Below are 18,871 nucleotides of genomic sequence, written 5' to 3' on the forward strand. Positions count from 1 at the left end.
TTGGCTCTTTATGAATGACTCTCAAGAGAGAGAACCACGATAACTTTTTCTTCTATTTGTAATTTCATATCATACTTAGCACTAAAGAACACTGGACAGAAAGACAAGTCAGGGAAAATAACATTTCAATTCTCATTTCAAATAAAACATGAGGCTACACCTTATATTCGATTAAAGAATCTTAATTTTTGGCATTAAGATATTTCTTTATGTTTTCATCATCTTCTTTAAAACCAAGAAAATAGAGTTTTAAAAGAGGGTGAGGAAGAATAAAAAGGGTTTTTTTTCCCCTTTTCTTTTAATTGAAGTATAGTTGATTTACAATGTTGTGTTTGTTTCAGGTGTACACCAAAGTGATTCAGTTATACATATATATATTTTCAGATTCTTTTCCCATATAAGTGATTATAAAATATTGAGTATAGTTCCCTATGCTATATAATAGGTCCTTGTTGGTTATCTGTTTTATATATAGTAATGTGTATATGTTAATCTCAAACTCCTAATTTTCCCCTCCCCCCAAAAAAGAGTTATTTTGAATGTTTAGTATCTATGGTATAGGTTTCAGCTGCAGCCAATGCAGTTACTTGAAGGATAGCATATTTAAATCCATTGCATCAAAATAAGAGGATATATTAACATGTAATTCTTCATTACATAAAAGAAAGCATTTGCTGAATTAAACTACCCCAAAGAGAAAAAAATACTCTCTTTTTGGTAGTATTTGATGTAGCAATTTATGCCTTTATTCAGCAAATATTTATTGAATGCCAGATTCATGCCAGGCACTATGCCAGAAGTGAAAACACAAAATGAATAAGTCATAGTCTTTGTTCTTTACCCAAAGAGAGCTCACAGTCTCGTTGTGGAGACCAGCACATAAACAGATTGTTTCAATTCAGTGTAGTAAATGCCATGACAAAAGAGAGCACAGGGTACTGCTTAGAAAGAAGATGGGGTTCCTAACTGAGTTGAAAATACACCAAATATCCTATTAAATAGGATTTAATAGGCATTGAATACCAGGCATTGAGTTTGGAGTGCATTTGACAAAATTATTATTCTAGGAGAGGGGAAAAAGAGCTCTGGGCTTGAATTCTGTGACTGCTCAACTTCTTAACAGCTATGACCTTAAGCAAGTAACCTTCTTTGAGGTTCAGTTTCTTTTATCTATAAAATGATGAAAATATTACAGGGGTATAGTGAAAATAGTACAGTGCTATAAAAGCATTTTGAAAACCATAAAACCCTACCTATAGAGATATAAGATTATATCATTAATATAAGCCACAAATAAATTATACATGTTGCTTTGAGAAATGACAGAATTAAAATAATGATTGCTTGATTGGACATTTGTCTTAGTAACGATAAGGAAGCTGTGAGAATTGTGAAACTTTTTAATACTTGATTTTGTCTTTAATCTCACAACCTCATTAGAGTGAGATGATATATATAATATATGATTATCATGTTTTTTCTCCACAGACTGACATCTACAGACACCATTCCTAAAAGCAAATTTCTTGCCCTGGGATCTAAATTTCGATACAGTGGCCGAACTCAGGCTCAGACCAGGCAAGCTAGTGCTCTGATTGACAGGCCTGCCCCACACTTTGAGCGTACAGCAAGCAAACGGGCATCCCGAAGCCTTGATGGAGGTTTGTATTGAATATTAATGATTTCTTGTTATCCTAACTGTTTAGAGAGAGATAAAGGAAGAATGGTTATCAGATGTGATTGGGCACATTCAAACTAAGTACAGTTATCTATAAGAGAATCAAATTAAAGAATCTCAGTGATAAAATGAAATGGATCTCACTAATTGTCGAATTTAGTGGAATCATCTTAAGAAAAGGAGAACAGAGGTTCAGAGAGAGTAGTAACTAGATCAAGGTCCCACTGCTGGGAAGTGGTGGATTGAGCACCACTAGAATTGGAATTAGAATTCAGAATCTCTACCACAGGGTGAAACCTAATGTAGTATACTGAACTAAACCCCTCTTGAACATTTTTAAATAGTTATTTTTCAAGTAGAAAAGAGGGAAGGGGTCTGCCTCACTAGCACAATCACTGAAAAAGTTTAGATCATTTGTCATGTGTCAATTATAGACCAAAAAAACAGTCCGATTACTGGAGTGTCCAAATTTTGTTTAAATAAAAGAGGGAGGAAATAAATAAGTTTCATAATTGTATATACTGACAGAAGATCTGTTTCAGTTTTTCTAAGTTTAGTCTCAAGGATTTGAGAGCATTAACATTACTGAAATGAAGTAATAAACCACATTCAGTTCTTTTTTTTTTTTTTTGGCCCTGCCACGTGGCTTGCAGGATCTTAGTTCCCCTACCGGGAATTGAACCTGGGCCCCAGCAGTGAAAGCACCGAGTCCTAACCACTGGATCACCAGGGAATTCCCAAGCCATATTCAGTTCTTTATGCAGCTAGAAAGAGGTGGCAAATAAATAAAAGTTCAGAAGGCAGTAACCAAAATAGAGTATTGCTGATTGCAGATCTATGCTATCTATTGTAAAAGCAAGGTGCATGTTACAGTAGTTACAGGCTTTGGTTCTGGAATCGGACTGGGTTCCAATCTCAACCACTGCATTTATGATCTATCTTCTTGGGTGAGTTACGTACTCTGTGTCTCAGTTTTCTCATTTGTAAAATGGGTATGATGATAATATAATATTACCTCAAAGAATTTTCATGAGAAAATAAATGAGATGATATGCTTGGCACAATGGCTGACTCTTAATGTGACCCCCAAATATTAGCTGTCATTAAAATATTGTTAATATTCTGGCTGCAGCATTATTATTTTGTTTTGTATCATCCAGCACTATGCTGCCGTATTCTGGTTTGTTGCATTATGGGAGCATATATCAGAAATACCTAGCTCACTTTAAAGGAATCAGGAATGGGTCAGCCACACTTGGAAAAGAAATCACCTAAGCGGTAGAACTTTTGTGCTTCCGTACCACGAGTCATGCTTCTTTCTTTCTGATGCTTCTCTACAAGGCAGATTGTAGGCTTTGTTTATTTACTCTTCATCACAACACTAGGAATTAAGCTCAGAGATTAAATAACTTTTCTTAAGATATGATAGCTGGTGGATTGGCGTATAGGTTGGTTTAACTCCAAAACCCATGTTCTACCAGATCCATACTTACTTACTGCTTTGTTCAACTATTTTAAACTTCTGTGTGTCAGGTATTGTTCTAGTTATTGGGGATACAGCTGTGAACATACAGACATGGTTCTGCCCTCATGGGGCTTACATTCTATGGGTAGAAACAGAAACAAAATGGAAGAAGTTCAGATAGTGATAAGTGCTATAAAGAAAATAAAACAGTAATGGGATGGAGAGTGTCTGTGGATGGGGAGACTGGGGAGCTGTTTCGAACTGAGTGGTCCACTCTAAATTTAGAAGGTTCCTCTGAGGAGCTTCATTTGAACTGAAACCTGAATTATGAGAAGGAGCCAGCCATCCCCAAATCTGGGGGGATAAACATTCTTGAAGAGGGCGTAGCAAGTACAAAGACCTGTAGGTAGATGTGAGCTTGGCATATGTCTAGATCAGTGCTGTCCCATAGAACTTGCCATGCTGATGAAAATCTTCTATTTTGTGATGTCCAGTTTGGTAGCCAGTAGCCACATGTGGCCATATGAACTTGAAATGTGACTGTGAAACTGAGGAACTCAATTTTAACTAAACCTAAGTAGTCACACATGGCTAGTACAAAGATCTACTCCACTACCGGGGTAGTAAAGCAGAATCTTGGTGAAGTCTGTTGCAGGATCTGAGTGAGAGATGACAACAGCTTGGACTTGAGTATTGGCGTTAAAGACAGTGAAAACTGGTCAGGGAAACAATTCAGAAGTAGGGCTGACAGAATTATTGGTAAATTAAGTGTTGGAGACGGTAAGGAAAAGAAAATCAAGGTTTATTCCTAGGCTTGATCATTTACTACAATGAGAAAGTCTGAGAGAGGAGCAGAGTTTGGGGATGTAGGAAATCTAGACTTCTCTTTTGGACGTGTTAAGTTTGAGGTATGATCACTCAATCCTCATATCTGCCATATTCATATAACAACCTCAGGCATCTCTTTCTTGTCCGGTAAATCACCCTACCTCCAGTTTATCGTAGTTTTGGGGAGTTATTCTTCTTATTATTTTATCCCCATTTTTCAGTGAGAAAACTAAGGCTGGAAAGTTTAAGCAACCTGTTCAAGATCTCACAGTTAGTAAGTTCCAAAGCTTGAACAAAAACTCATGTCTGTCTGATACCATATGGCTTCTTCCACTAAATGAAATTTCATTGTTATATAGATACCATGCCTGAGGTATCTTTTCTTTCTAATAGCAAAAATAACCAACAATTCAAGGGTTAGTGAGCTTTGGTACTTTGAACAAATTAGAAAGCTTTACTTTTTTTTAAAACATTTTATTTATTTATTTTTTAACATCTTTATTGGAGTATAACTGATTTACAATGGTGTGTTAGTTTCTGCTGTATAACAAAGTGAATCAGCTATACATATACATATATCCCCATATCTCCTCCCTCTTGCGTCTCCCTCCCACCCTCCCTATCGCACACCTCTAGGTGGTCACACAGCACCGAGCTGATCTCCCTGTGCTATGTGGCCGCTTCCCACTAGCTATCTATTTTACATTTGATAGTGTATATATGTCCATGCTACTCTCTCACTTCCTCCCGGCTTACCCTTCCCCCTCCCCGTGTCCTCAAGTCCATTCTTTACGTCTCTGTCTTTATTCCTGTCCTGCCCCTAGGTTCTTCAGAACCTTTTTTTTTTTTTTTTAGATACCATATATTTGTGTTAGCATACAGTATTTTTCTCTTTCTGACTTACTTCACTCTGTATGACAGACTCTAGGTCCATCCACCTCACTACAAATAACTCAATTTCATTTCTTTTTATGGCTGAGGAAAGCTTTACTTATAAAGATGCTTCTGTTACTTGTAGAAATAACATGTTGACTGTCTCTATTTTTCTAGCTGTAGAAACCTCACAGTTCAATTCAAGACTTTTTTTTTTTTTTTTTGCGGTACACGGGCCTCTCACTTTTGGTGGCCTCTCCCTTTGCGGAGCACAGGCTCCAGACGCACAGGCTCAGCAGCCATAGCTCACGGGCCTAGCCGCTCCGTGGCATGTGGGATCATCCTGGACCGGGGCACGAACCTGTGTCCCCTGCATCGGCAGGCGGACTCTCAACCACTGCGCCACCAGGGAAGCCCTCAATTCAAGATTTTAAAAAACCTTGATGTCTCTGTCTATTGACTAATATTGGCCAGTTCTTATTAAATTATACACTGTATTCCTGGCGAGAAATCAAAAATTTGTCTTCAAATGTTGTAGCAATGTTTGAGTTTCCAAAACTACAACATGTAAAACAATTCTAAAGGAAAACAGTCAGAGCTTTGGTGGCTTTACCATTAGTGTCACAGAGTTTGGGGAGCTTAGAAAAAGTTTTTTTTTTTTTTTTTTTTTCCTTTTTCAAGGTTTGTGGCAACCTGTTTGGAGCTAGTCTATTGGCGCCATTTTCCCAACAGCATTTGCTTACTTAGTGTCTGTGTCACATTTTTTTTTTAATTTTTTAATTTAATTTTATTTTTTTATACAGCAGGTCCTTATTAGTCATCAATTTTATACACATCAGTGTATACATGTCAATCCCAATTGCCGAATTCATCCCACCCCCACCCCCACCCCCCCGCAGTTTTCCCCCTTGGTGTCCATATGTTTGTTCTCTACATCTGTGTCTCAACTTCTGCCCTGCAAACCGATTCATCTGTACCATTTTTCTAGGTTCCACATATATGCATTAATATACGATATTTGTTCTCCTTCTGACTTACTTCACTCTATATGACAGTCTCTAGATCCATCCATGTCTCTACAAATGACCCTATTTCATTCTTTTTTGTGGCTGAGTAATAGTCCATTGTATATATGTACTACATCTTCTTTATCCATTCGTCTGTCAGTGGGAATTTAGGTTGCTTCCATGACCTGGCGATTGTAAATAGTGCTGCAATGAACATTGGGGTTGCATGTGTCTTTTTGAATTATGGTTTTCTCTGGGTATATGCCCAGTAGTGGGATTGCTGGATCATATGGTAATTCTATTTTTAGTTCTTTAAGGAACTTCCATACCGTTCTCCATAGTGGCTGTATCAATTTACATTCCCACCAACAGTGCAGGAGGGTTCCCTTTCCTCCACACTCTCTCCAGCATTTGTTGTTTGTAGATTTTCTGATGATGCCCATTCTAACTGGTGTGAGGTGATACCTCATTGTAGTTTTGATTTGTATTTCTCTAATAATTAGTGATTTTGAGCAGCTTTTCATGTGCTTCTTGGCCATCTGTATGTCTTCTTTGGAGAAATGTCTATTTAGGTCTTCTGCCCATTTTTGGATTGGGTTGTTTGTTTTTTTAATATTGAGCTGCATGAGCTGTTTATATATTTTGGAGATTAATCCTTTGTCCATTGATTCGTTTGCAAATATTTATACGAAGTTTTAAAAATAATTTTTTTCTAACCCACTTAATCAGTCACTACAACACATGTAATTGTCACATCTGTTAGCAGCATTTTTTTTTTTTTTTTTTTTTTTTTTTGCGGTACGCGGGCCTCTCACTGTTATGGCCTCTCCCGTTGCGGAGCACAGGCTCCGGACGTGCAGGCCAAGTGGCCATGGCTCATGGGCCCAGCTGCTCCGTGGCATGTGGGATCTTCCTGGACTGGGGCACGAACCCGTGTCCCCTGCATTGGCAGGCGGACTCTCAACCACTGCGCCACCAGGGAAGCCCCTGAAAACTTTTTAAAGATGCATGATCTTAAGTGGTGTTGGTCTTGATAATTACCACAGTACTTGCTGTGTTGTAAGTGCTTAACAAATAAATTTTGAAAATAAGATGATTATTTTTCTTATTTAGTTGAATGTGAGCACAATTTTTATGTTCCACACTTTCTATGTGATATTTTAAGTGCATTAGAATTTCCTGTTACAACTCTTGTCCCTCTGTTTAATTTCTCTGCTCGGGAGAAAAGTACTTAAAAAAAAAATGCTCACTCAAATCCTGATGACTAATGAAGCTGAGTACCTTTCCATAGTTTATAGGCTATTCGCATATCATTATTTCTGAAGTGCCTATTCAGATCTTTTGCTCATATTTTTATTGGGTTGTCTGTCTTATTAATGTGTAGGGGTTCTTTATATATTCTTGTCTCACTCACAGTCTTAGGGAGAAAGCATCAGTATTTCATCATTAAGTGTGATGTTTGCTTTGGGTTTTATGTAGCTACCTCTTATCAGATAAGGAAATATCTAAGAGTTTTTATCATGAATGAATGGTGACTTTTATCAAATGGTTTTCACTTCATTGGTTGATATAATATGATTTTCTCCTTTTTTATCTTTTTTTTTTTTGCTGTACGTGGGCCTCTCACTGTTGTGGCCTCTCCCATTGCGGAGCACAGGCTCTGGACATGGAGGCTCAGTGGCCATGGCTCACGGGCCTAGCTGCTCCGTGGCATGTGGGATCTTCCCGAACCGGGGCACGAACCCATGGTCCCCTGCATCGGCAAGCAGACTCCCAACCGCTGTGCCACCAGGGAAGCCCCGATTTTCTCCTTTAAAAAAAAAAAAATTATCTATTTATTTTTGGCTGTGTTGGGTCTTCGTTGCTTCGCTCAGGCTTTCTCTAGTTGCCGCAAGCAGGAGGTACTCTTCGTTGCCGTGCATGGGCTTCTTATTGTGGTTGCTTCTATTGTTGCAGAGCATGGGCTCTAGGCACGCGGGCTTCAGTAGTTGTGACACATGGGCTCAGTAGTTGTGGCTCGTGGGCTCTAGAGTGCAGGCTCAGTAGTTGTGGCGCATGGGCTTAGTTGCTCCGTGGCATGTGGGATCTTCCCGGACCACGGCTCAAACCTGTGGCACCTGCATTGGCAGGCGGATTCTTAACCACTGTGCCACCAGGGAAGTCCTGTTTTTCTCCTTTCTTATGTTACATGGTGGATTACATTGATTGACTTTCCATTGTTAAGCCTTCTTGGCATTCATGAAGTAGACTCAATTTGATAATAATATACTTTTCTTATGTCATTTTAGGCTTTTTGCAATGATTTTCATGAGAGAGATAGGCCTGTAATTTTCCTTTCTTGTAATGTTGTCAGGTTTTAGTATCAAGTTTATTCTGGCCTCATTAAATAAATTGAGAAGGATTCCCTCTTTTTCTGCTCTCTGGAAGAATTTTATGTAAGACTGGTATTATTTCTTCCTTAATGTTTGGAAGAATTCACCTATAAAGCCAGTTGATTCTAAAGATCCCTTTGTGAGAGGGTTCTTTACTTACAGAGTCAATGTCTTTATTAGAAAGGACTATTAAGATGTTCTAGTTCTTGGTAATTGCGTTTTTCTAGGAAATGTCCATTCCATCTAAAATTTCAAATTTATTGCCATAAAGTTGTGTATCTTTTTAATATCTATAAGGTCTCTAGCACTTTTGTGTTCCTGATATTGGTAATTTGTGAACCCACCCCCCTTTTTTTTTTTAAGAATCTTGCTACAGATCTATTAATTTTATTACTCTTTCCAAAGAACCAACTTTTAGTTTTGTTTTCTTCATATATATATATATATATATTTTTTTTTTTTTTGCAGTACCCGGGCCTCTCACTGTTGCGGCTTCTCTCGTTGCAGAGCACAGGCTCTGGACGCGCAGGCTCAACAGCCATGGCTCACGGGCCCAGCCGCTCCGCGGCACATGGGATCCTCCCAGACCGGGTCACGAACCTGTGTCCCCTGCATCAGCAGGCAGACTCTCAACCACTGTGCCACCAGGGAAGCCCTCTTCTTATATATTTTTAATTTAATTTATGCCAGCTAGTATCTTTATTATTTTCCTTTTGCTTTTATTGAACTGTTCTTTTTCTAATTTCTTAAAAGGATACCCATTGATGTTTCTTATTTCTTTTTTTTTTTTTTTTTTTTTGGTGATACGCGGGCCTCTCACTGTTGTGGCCTCTCCCGTTGCGGAGCACAGGCTCCGGACGCGCAGGCCCAGCGGCCATGGCTCACGGGCCCAGCCACTCCGCGGCACGTGGGATCCTCCCAGACCGGGGCACGAACCCGTGTCCCCTGCATCGGCAGGCGGACTCTCAACCACTGCGCCACCAGGGAAGCCCAATGTTTCTTATTTCTTAACAACCTGACCTTAGAATTCAAGTGATTTGCCTAAGGTCACATAGTTAGTCAGTGACAGAGCTAGAAGTAGAATCTAGAACTGTTCTCCCAGTGCTGCATTTTTTATTCTTCACCATGATGACTTCTGTTTTTGTAGAAGAAGGAGAATGAAAGATGTCAATAGTCAGTATTCATTGAGCACTTAGTATGTTCCAGACACTGTTCTAAACATTTTACATATATTATCTTTTAATCATCTGAATTGCATATAAACTGAGTAGGACAAATCTTTTGTAGTTCTATTTTTAAGTGTCTTTTTTTTTTTTTTTTCTCTGTGTGCTGTCTTCTCAGTATAAGTACTGGAAACATTTCTATGGAAGCTGTTTTTCCCTCCTTTTCCTAGATCCTTTTCCATTCCTCTTAAAAGAGAGACTTTCCCCTATTAGGCCTCCCTCTTTTTTTTTTTTAATGAATATAATCCTCTAAGCTAGAGATGGTGTATTAGGGAAACTTTAATAAGAAATGCTTTATAAGGGGCCTCATTTTAATGAACATTCCCTTTCTCTTTTATATCTGGTGCTCAAAGCATCTGCTGAAGAACTAAAACTGGTTTCAATCCTAGTACATATAATAAGAGGGGGAAGTCACAAGGATAAGCTAATAATGACGGCAAGGATTTTTCAGTTTATATTTTTGTTGCACTTTTTGCTTTTCAAACCATTTCCATATATTCCTCTTTGGTACCAACAACCTAGCAGACAAGAAACATTTAGGAATTCTTGTTTTACTCATGAGGAAACCGGGGCACAAGAAAAGTTATATAACTTCCTAGGATCACACAACCAAGCTGTTCATCCGTCCAGTGAGTAGTGGTTGCAGTGATTCTTGCCAGGGGAATACATCCATATCATCTTTGGAGCTTTAAAACAAAACAAATACCTAGGCCTCACTCTTAGATACCACATCTGTCTATTGTGGAACTGAGCATCAGCTGGGTTTTTTGTTTGTTTTTCAAGATCCGTAGATGATTCATGTGGGCCCTCTGATAATGGGATCACTGATCCACTGCATACCCATTGTACCTATACCGTACTAGCAGAAATTATGCTAGTAAGTAACAGAACAAGAACTAGAATTTAAGACTCCTTTTACACAATGTGATGGTTTTGAGTTTTACGCTTCTCTGCTCTAATAAATAACTAAGTTTCTGTTGTTGTCAGATAAGAGCAACATAATACTGGAGTTAATGGGTCCACAAGATATCACAACCAGCATTCTTCTTTGCCTAGACCTTCAATAATGGGAAATAATTGAATTTTTAAAGTTAAATGTTCTCTATCTATGTATCAAAATCTTTTAATAGTTAACAAATGAATTCATAAAACTGAAAAACCAAAACATCTTAAAAAGTAACCATTACCTCCAACACTGAATATACTAAAAAGCATTGAATTATATAGTCTAAATGGGTGAGTTTTATGGGTCAATAGAGCTGTTTAAAAAGACAAGAACCACAGTCAACTACCATGATTCTCTGGGGTGATCCATAGTTTTCATAGCCTTCTTATGGAAAAAAGGAAAGAAATTTGCCTCTCTCCAGAGCTCCTAGTGATATGTTTCACTTGAACTTCATTTCAATGTGTGCATTATTAGTTTTTGCCCAACATACTCTTGAAATAATATTAACCCATAAAAAAATACAAAGACTTAGGTATGATATTAAAAGTTATTATATGTAGGATTTATAAAGTGATTTTATATCCACTGAGTATACCAACCATCCTGTAGAATTCATATCTTCGACATTTTACAAATGGTGCAACTTTCTGCCTCTTTCTAACTGCCGGTTTCTACACCTATACCTACTTTCCCACATATAGTACAGATTTCCAGGGCTAGAAATGCTGAAGACTTAAATTATTTGGCTCTGCAGTATTAGTACTGGATTAAAACCAAATGCAAGTGGCAAAATAACACATGGTGAAAGCATGGGCTATGTTTCTCTGATGCCAGGCAGAAGCAAATTAATTCTTTGAGAGGAGGTGTGAATACACATGTATAATGATACTTTAACACAACTGTGAGCAAAATATTTTGTCACATTCCCCTGTGTTGTTAGATTTGGTCTGCCATCTGCCATTCTTGCATTGACTGGCTTAGAGCACTCATGAGTAGCAGGGACTTGCAAGAGGCTACAGAGTGTTCATTGAAAGATCAGGTAGATCCTTGAGGGGGATGGGGGGCAGAAGAATTGGGAGTTTGGGATTAGCAGATACAATCTAGTATATATAGGATGGGTAAACAACAAAGTCCTACTGTATAGCACAGGGAACTATATTCAATACCCTGTGATAAACCATAATGGAAAAGAATATGAAAAAGAATATATATATGGATGAATCGCTTTGCTATACAGCAGAAATTAACACAACATTGTAAATCAACTATACTTTAATAAAATATTTTTTTAAAAAAAGAAAAAAAGGGGCTTCCCTGGTGGCGCAGTGGTTGAGAGTCCGCCTGCCGATGCAGGGGACACGGGTTCGTGCCCCAGTCCGGGAAGATCCCACATGCCGCGGAGCGGCTGGGCCCGTGAGCCATGGCCGCTGAGCCTGTGCGTCTGGAGCCTGTGCTCCACAACGGGAGAGGCCACAGCAATGAGAGGCCCGCGTACCACAAAAAAAAAAAAAGGAAAAAAAAGGAAAGATAAAGTAGATCCTTGTGTTTCTGTTGCTTTTCCTATGTATCCTCTGAGGAGTTATTTCTTTCATTGGACATCATTACGGAACATCAAGCATTTTTTTTCATGGTGTTGTGTATATGAAGTAGTTATGAATTTCAATTTTTAATCTGTTCTGATTCATGGAATTCCTTTGTATGACCTAATTTTTACTGCTTATACATCTAAATTTATCAGGAAAAGTTAAGTTCAGAATATTCAGTTTAAGAAGGCAGGAAAAGAATCAACATTGTGAAAATGACTATACTACCCAAAGCAATCTACAGATTCAATGCAATCCCTATCAAACTACCACTGGCATTTTTCACAGAACTAAAACAAAAAATTTCACAATTTGTATGGAAACACAAAAGACCCTGAATAGCCAAAGCAGTCTTGAGAAAGAAAAACGGAGCTGGAGGCATCAGGCTCCCTGACTTCAGACTATACTACAAAGCTACAGTAATCAAGACAGTATGGTACTGGCACAAAAACAGAAATATAGATCAATGGAACAGGATAGAAAGCCCAGAGATAAACCCACGCACATATGGTCACCTTATATTTGATAAAGGAGGCAAGAATATACAGTGGAGAAAAGACATCCTCTTCAATAAGTGGTGCTGGGAAAACTGGACAGGTACATGTAAAAGAATGAAATTAGAATGCTCCGTAACACCATACACAAAAATAAACTCAAAATGGATTAAAGACCTAAATGTAAGGGCAGACACTATAAAACTCTTAGAGGAAAACATAGGCAGAACCCTCTATGACATAAATCACAGCAAGATCCTTTTTGACCCACCTGCTAGAGAAATGGAAATAAAAACAAATATAAACAAATGGGATGTAATGAAACTTAAAAGCTTTTGCACAGCAAAGGAAACCATAAACAAGATGAAAAGACAACCCTCAGAATGGGAGAAAATATTTACAAATGAAGCAACTGACAAAGGATTGATCTCCAAAATTTAGAAGCAGCTCATGCAGCTCAGTATCAAAAAAATAAACAACCCAATCTAAAAATGGGCAGAAGACCTAAACAGACATTTCTCCAAAGAAGATGTACAGATTGCCAACAAACACAGGAAAGAATGCTCAACATCATTAATCATTAGAGAAATGCAAATCAAAACTACAATGAGATATCATCTCACACCAGTCAGAATGGCCATCATCAAAAAATCTACAAACAATAAATGCTGGAGAGGGTGTGGAGAAAAGGGAACCCTCTTGCACTGTTGGTGGGAATGTAAATTGATACAGCCACTATGGAGAACAGTATGGAGTTTCCTTAAAAAACTAAAAATAGAACTACCAAACAACCCAGCAATCCCACTACTGGGCATATACCCTGAGAAAACCAAAATTCAAAAAGTCATGTACTACAATGTTCATTGCAGCTCTATTTACAATAGCCAGGACATGGAAGCAACCTAAGTGTCCATCGATGAATGGACACTGGTAGTGTCCATTTGTAGTGAGGTGGATGGACCTAGAGTCTGTCATACAGAGTGAAGTCAGTCAGAAAGAGAAAAACAAATACCGTGCGCTAACACATATATATGGAATCTAAAAAAAAAAAAAAAGGTCATGAAGAACCTAGGGGCAAGACGGGAATAAAGATGCAGACCTACTAGAGAATGGACCTGAGGATACGGGGAGGGAGGGGGAAGGGTAAGCTGGGACAAAGTGAGAGAGTGGCATGGACATATATACACTACCAAACGTAAAATAGATAGCTAGTGGGAAGCAGCTGCATAGCACAGGTAGATCAGCTCGGTGCTTTGTGACCACCTAGAGGGGTGGGATAGGGAGGGTGGGAGGGAGGGAGACGCAAGAGGGAAGAGATATGGGGATATATGTATATGTATAACTGATTCACTTTGTTATAAAACAGAAACTAACACACCATTGTAAAGCAATTATACTCCAATAAAGATGTTAAAAAAAAAGGCAGGAAAGTGTGTAATAAAAATTATAAAGATTTCCATGTAAGAAAATTAAAATTTAAAAGTCTCAGCACATGAAGGATAATGATCTGTTATCAGAAATATTAAATCATGTGGAAACACACTACATTCCTAGACATTACCAGGTAAGTGAGGTCTTACTACGAAGTATATGGATGTTTTCTTTTAGTTCCTGAAAGAATGAAGATAAAAATCATAAAAAGGGTATGAGTGATTGTTTTTAAGTGAGTGATCTGAAATTTAGATGCCCAGTAATCCAAACCAAAACAACTCTTAACTCTGTGAAAAGATAAAGCTTTTGTCATAAGCTTATATTGTATATTCCCTCTAAAACAGTCTGTATAGTCTATATACAGTCTTTGCCCTAAATCAGGGTTTCTTAACCTAGCAACCTTGTCCTGTACACACTAGAGCCAGTACCCCCTCCTACTTCACTCCTCAGTTGTGACAACCAAAAATGTCTCCAGACATTGCCAAATGTTCTCTGCGGTGTCAAAATCACCCCTGGTTTAGAACTACTGCCCTAAATATATTAGAGAATAGGAACAATAATGCAAATTGATAAGACTCCGCAAGAGGATAAGGTAGAACTCAAAGGGTTGTTTTGGTTTTTTTAAGGACTAAAGGCCAAAGGTTTTGAATTTTATTTCATTTTTAAAATATTTTTGGAGTATAGTTGATTACAATGTTGTGTTAGTTTCTGCGGTGCAGCAAAGTGAATCAATTATACATAATCATATATCCACTCTTTTAGATTCTTTTCCCATATAGGTCATTATAGAGTATTGAGTAGAGTTCCCTGTGCTATACAGTAGGTTCTTATTAGTTATCTGTTTTATATGTAGTAGTGTGTATGTATATGCCAATCCTAATCTCCCAACCTTATCCCTCCCCTCCCCTTTCCTCCTTGGTAACCATAAATTTGTTTTCTACATTTGTGACTTGATTTCTGTTTTGTAAATAAGTTCATTTGTACCATTTTTTTAGATTCCACATATAAGTGATATCCTATGATATTTGTCTTTCTCTGTCTGACTGACTTCACTCAGTACAACAATCTCTAGGTCCATCGATGTTGCTGCAAATGGCATTATTTTGTTCTTTTTTTATGGCCGAATAATATTCCACTGTATATATGTACCACATCTTCTTTATCTGTTCATCCGTCAATGGACACTTAGGTTGCCTCCATGTCCTGGCTATTGTAAATAGTGCTGCAGTGAACATTGGGGTGCATGTGTCTTTTCAAATTATGGTTTTCTCCAGATATATGCCCAGGAGTGGGATTGTTGGATCATATGGTAGCTCTATTTTTAGTTTTTTAAGGAAACTCCATACTGTTCTGTATGGTAGTGGCTGTACCAATTTACATTGCCACCAACAGTGTAGGAGGGTTCCCTTTTCTCTACACCCTCTCCAGCATTTATTGTTTGTAGATTTTTTTGCTGATGGCCATTCTGACAAGTGTGAGGTAATACCTCACTGTAGTTTTGATTTGCCTTTCTCTAATAATAAGTGATGTTGAGCATCTTTTCATGTGCCTCTCGGCCATCTGTATGTCTTCTTTGGAGAAATGCCTATTTAGATCTTCCACCCATTTTTTGATTGGGTTGTTTGGTTTTTTTTGATATTGAGCTGCATGAACTTTTATGTATTTTAGAGATTAATCCCTTATCAGTCACTTTGTTTGCAAATATTTTCTCGCATTCTGTGGGTTGTCTTTTCATTTTGTTTATAGTTTCCTTTGCTGTGCAAAAGCTTTTAAGTTTCATTACGTCCCATTTGTTTATTTTTGTTTTTATTTTCATTAGTCTAGGAGGTGGATCAAAAAAGATCTTGTTGCAATTTATGTCAGAGAGTGTTCTGCAAATGGATTAAATGCCCCAACCAAAGGACATAGAGTGGCTGAATGGATTGAATTTTATTTTTATTTATTTTTTTATTTTTTGCGGTATGCGGGCCTCTCATGGTTGTGGCCTCTCCCGTTGCAGAGCACAGGGCTCCGGACGTGCAGGTTCAGCAGCCATGGCTCACGGGCCTAGCCGCTCCGCGGCATATGGTATCCTCCCGGACCAGGGCACGAACCCGTGTCCCCTGCATCGGCAGGCGGACTCTCAACCACTGCACCACCAGGAAGCCCTGAATTTTATTTTTTAATCAAACAATTAAAAAGGAAAGTGTCTGGTTCAAAGATTTGCCCTTAAACAAACTTAAAGAAGCATCAAAATGTGTACATGTCTTATAAGAAGATTCCTTTATCAAGCTATTTTCTAATCATTCCGAGGAGGCTTAGCAGAAGAAATCAGACTTAATCCTTTTTCCTAGAATATATTTTTAGGTTCCTGAAATCACCTATAAATAAATGGATCTGTATTTCAAAAAGCCTTCATAGAAGAAATCAGACTTAATTAACCCATTTTTTCCTTCATAGACTACCTTGCAGGTTCTTGAAACTAATAGATTACAAGGTTAAACAATCTTGCCAACTTTTTAATAAAATGAGTTTTCCATTTCTTTTTTTCATATTTTGCTGTCCATGTCCACCCCCCTCCCACCTCCTGTCCCACCCTTTATGGAACATTATCGTCAGGACATTGTAGCTTTTCTGTTAGGATACTTTTAGCTTTCTTATTGCCATTATTGCCATCAGTTACCTGCCCGAGCACTAATAATTTATTTTTTACCTTCTGTCTGATAGCCCACTGGACACTGTACCACTCGTATGTGTCCTGGAGTCACAATTATTTCACCTGGTGGCTGTGAAGTAGTACAGTGACTCTTGCCTTCCCTTATCCTTCACTTGTGCCTTTTTCACGTAGCAGCAGCCGTTGATTCAGCAGACCGAAGTCCTCGGCCCACCTCTGCACCAGCCATTGCTCAGAGTCAGGCCGCAGAAGGCAGCGTCCCAGGTGCACCTGTTAAAAAAGCAGTGGTTTCTAAAGCCCCGAAGGAAACAGTGGAGGTTGAAGTGAAAAAGGAAGAAGTCCCACCTGAGCAACCTGAGCCAGAGCTCACAGAAGCGTGGAAGGTATGTCATAAGCCCAAATGTCTAGCTAATTCACTTTTTGGTTCAGAGGTGTTGACTCCTTGACCAGGAAGATTCTCAAAGCACTATCTTTTGTCGAATCCTAACAAAGTTATTTCTTCCTCACTCTTTCTGAAAGAAGATATCTCCCATTAACCTGTAAAATATATTCATAGAATTATGTCATGAAGTACTGTAAGCTATCCCAGTTTTTCTGGTGACCCACAGCTTTACCCAACTTAAATCTTAAAAAATGAGTCTGTAAAACACACCAGAACTGTGATCATCTGTTTTTAAAAATAATTTTTACTCATCCAGAAGGAATCTCCACATTCCTTTTTAAGAGTAAGCTCTGCTAGTATGAGTGAAATATAATTTGATTTCCTAAAATGGATATATGTGTAACATACCCAAAGAATATCCAGATATTATATAAAGCACATGTATATGGTTATTCAAATCTTAAGAAACTTTACAAAAAGAGGAAGATCCATTATGTAGGGGAGGTTATGCTACTGGCTTGTTTACAGTTCTGAGTTGATTGTACCCACAGTCATGGAAATTTGTTGAAAAATCACCAATTTAATTAGTGGATTTCCCAGGAATAACAGTATCTGGACTGATCTTTTATATGTTGATAAGCTTTTTAAAATACATTTAAGCAGTGATGGAGTTGAGCTGTCAGTTCAGATTTATTGAAGTAAATACGAGTCTCACTGTTGACAACAGGAATTAATAGAAGCAGTCTTTATAAGAAAAATTACACTTTTATGTGTCTGTTAAGAAATTTAAAACCATATAAGACCTTGGGCTCTCCCCTTGGCAGATGGATTAATCCTGTTCTTTTGGAGCCAGTTCAATATCTAGTTTACCTATAGAGCAGTGGCCAATCTGGCTCTGTTTTTTTTTTTTTTTTTTTTTTGCGGTATGCGGGCCTCTCACTGTTGTGGCCTCTCCCGTTGCGAAGCACAGGCTCCGGACGTGCAGGCCCAGCGGCCATGGCTCACGGGCCCAGCCGCTCCGCGGCATGTGGGATCTTCCCAGACCGGGGCACAAACCCGTGTCCCCTGCATCGGCAGGCGGACTCTCAACCACTGCGCCACAAGGGAAGCCCCTCTGGCTCTGTTTTGATTGTATTAAAAAAAACACAAAACTATTCAATATGACATATAGTTTTTATGGTCCTTTGAGACCAACTTGAATCCAGAGTGAATGGTAGGTGTTTGCATTTTTGTATCTAGCCAAATGTGCATGACATTGACCACCGGGTTCAGTATCAACAGTGCCTTTTTAATGTTAGACTACTTCAGTTCTTAATGTTAGGGTAGCTCACCTGGCACTTTTGACTGTCCTTCCGTTTGTAATACTAACTGAAAAGTGTTAAATTACTTGAATTGACAAGGGAATCTTTTTGGTGGCTAAGATTCTTTTGGCTTTCTGCTAACTTATTTGTTCTTTTGCCTATCTGACAGACATAAGTATCTTCAAGAATAGGTTCCCTTTGCTCTTGGGACCTCAGCAGAGTGGAGAGATCACTTCCTGTTATATGCTCACCATTTAAGTGCCAGTTGGGGGTCTTCTTGCCAGTTAATTCTATATAAGTAAATTTTGAGATACTTGTATTGAGATCAGACTGAAAGCCACCTCTGATAACCTTCTGTTACTGTAATAGTAGTGACAGAGTTAAGGGTGACTCTGAGTTGATTTTATTTGTAGCAGTTAGAAAATAATTATGGAACTTGCCTGAAGCCGTATTTACTATATAAAGCAGCAGTAGTAATAAAGTAGCCTTGTAATTGTGGAAATCTCATTGCCTAACACTAAGTTGGTGCCAGATAGAGATAGCTTTTTGGCATCTTGAGTCATTTGACAAGACCTACTTTGCAGGTGTGGAGTTAGTACCTTTCCTCGTGTGCATCTTTATCTCCATTGATATTC

The 18,871-nt window shown here is 38.4% G+C and overlaps 1 protein-coding gene across 11 annotated transcripts in view; it reads left to right on the top strand.

Moving 5' to 3' along the window:
- The window catches only part of EPB41 (erythrocyte membrane protein band 4.1), a gene marked incomplete at both ends in the record, with an annotated part of 116,830 nt that overhangs the window by 42,278 nt on the left and 55,681 nt on the right, over positions 1 to 18,871 (top strand). For 9 of the 11 annotated variants that reach the window (XM_079698505.1, XM_079698508.1, XM_079698509.1 and 6 more), the window contains 2 exons: positions 1,489 to 1,661; positions 16,728 to 16,936. In XM_079698505.1, coding sequence (XP_079554631.1) covers positions 1,489 to 1,661; positions 16,728 to 16,936 — 382 coding nt within the window. The remainder of the gene's footprint in view (positions 1 to 1,488; positions 1,662 to 16,727; positions 16,937 to 18,871) is intronic. The other 2 variants (XM_079698515.1, XM_079698506.1) reach the window with 1 other exon arrangement.

Source organism: Hyperoodon ampullatus (genome assembly GCF_949752795.1).
Source record: "Hyperoodon ampullatus genome assembly, chromosome: 2".
Lineage (NCBI taxonomy): Eukaryota > Metazoa > Chordata > Mammalia > Artiodactyla > Ziphiidae > Hyperoodon > Hyperoodon ampullatus.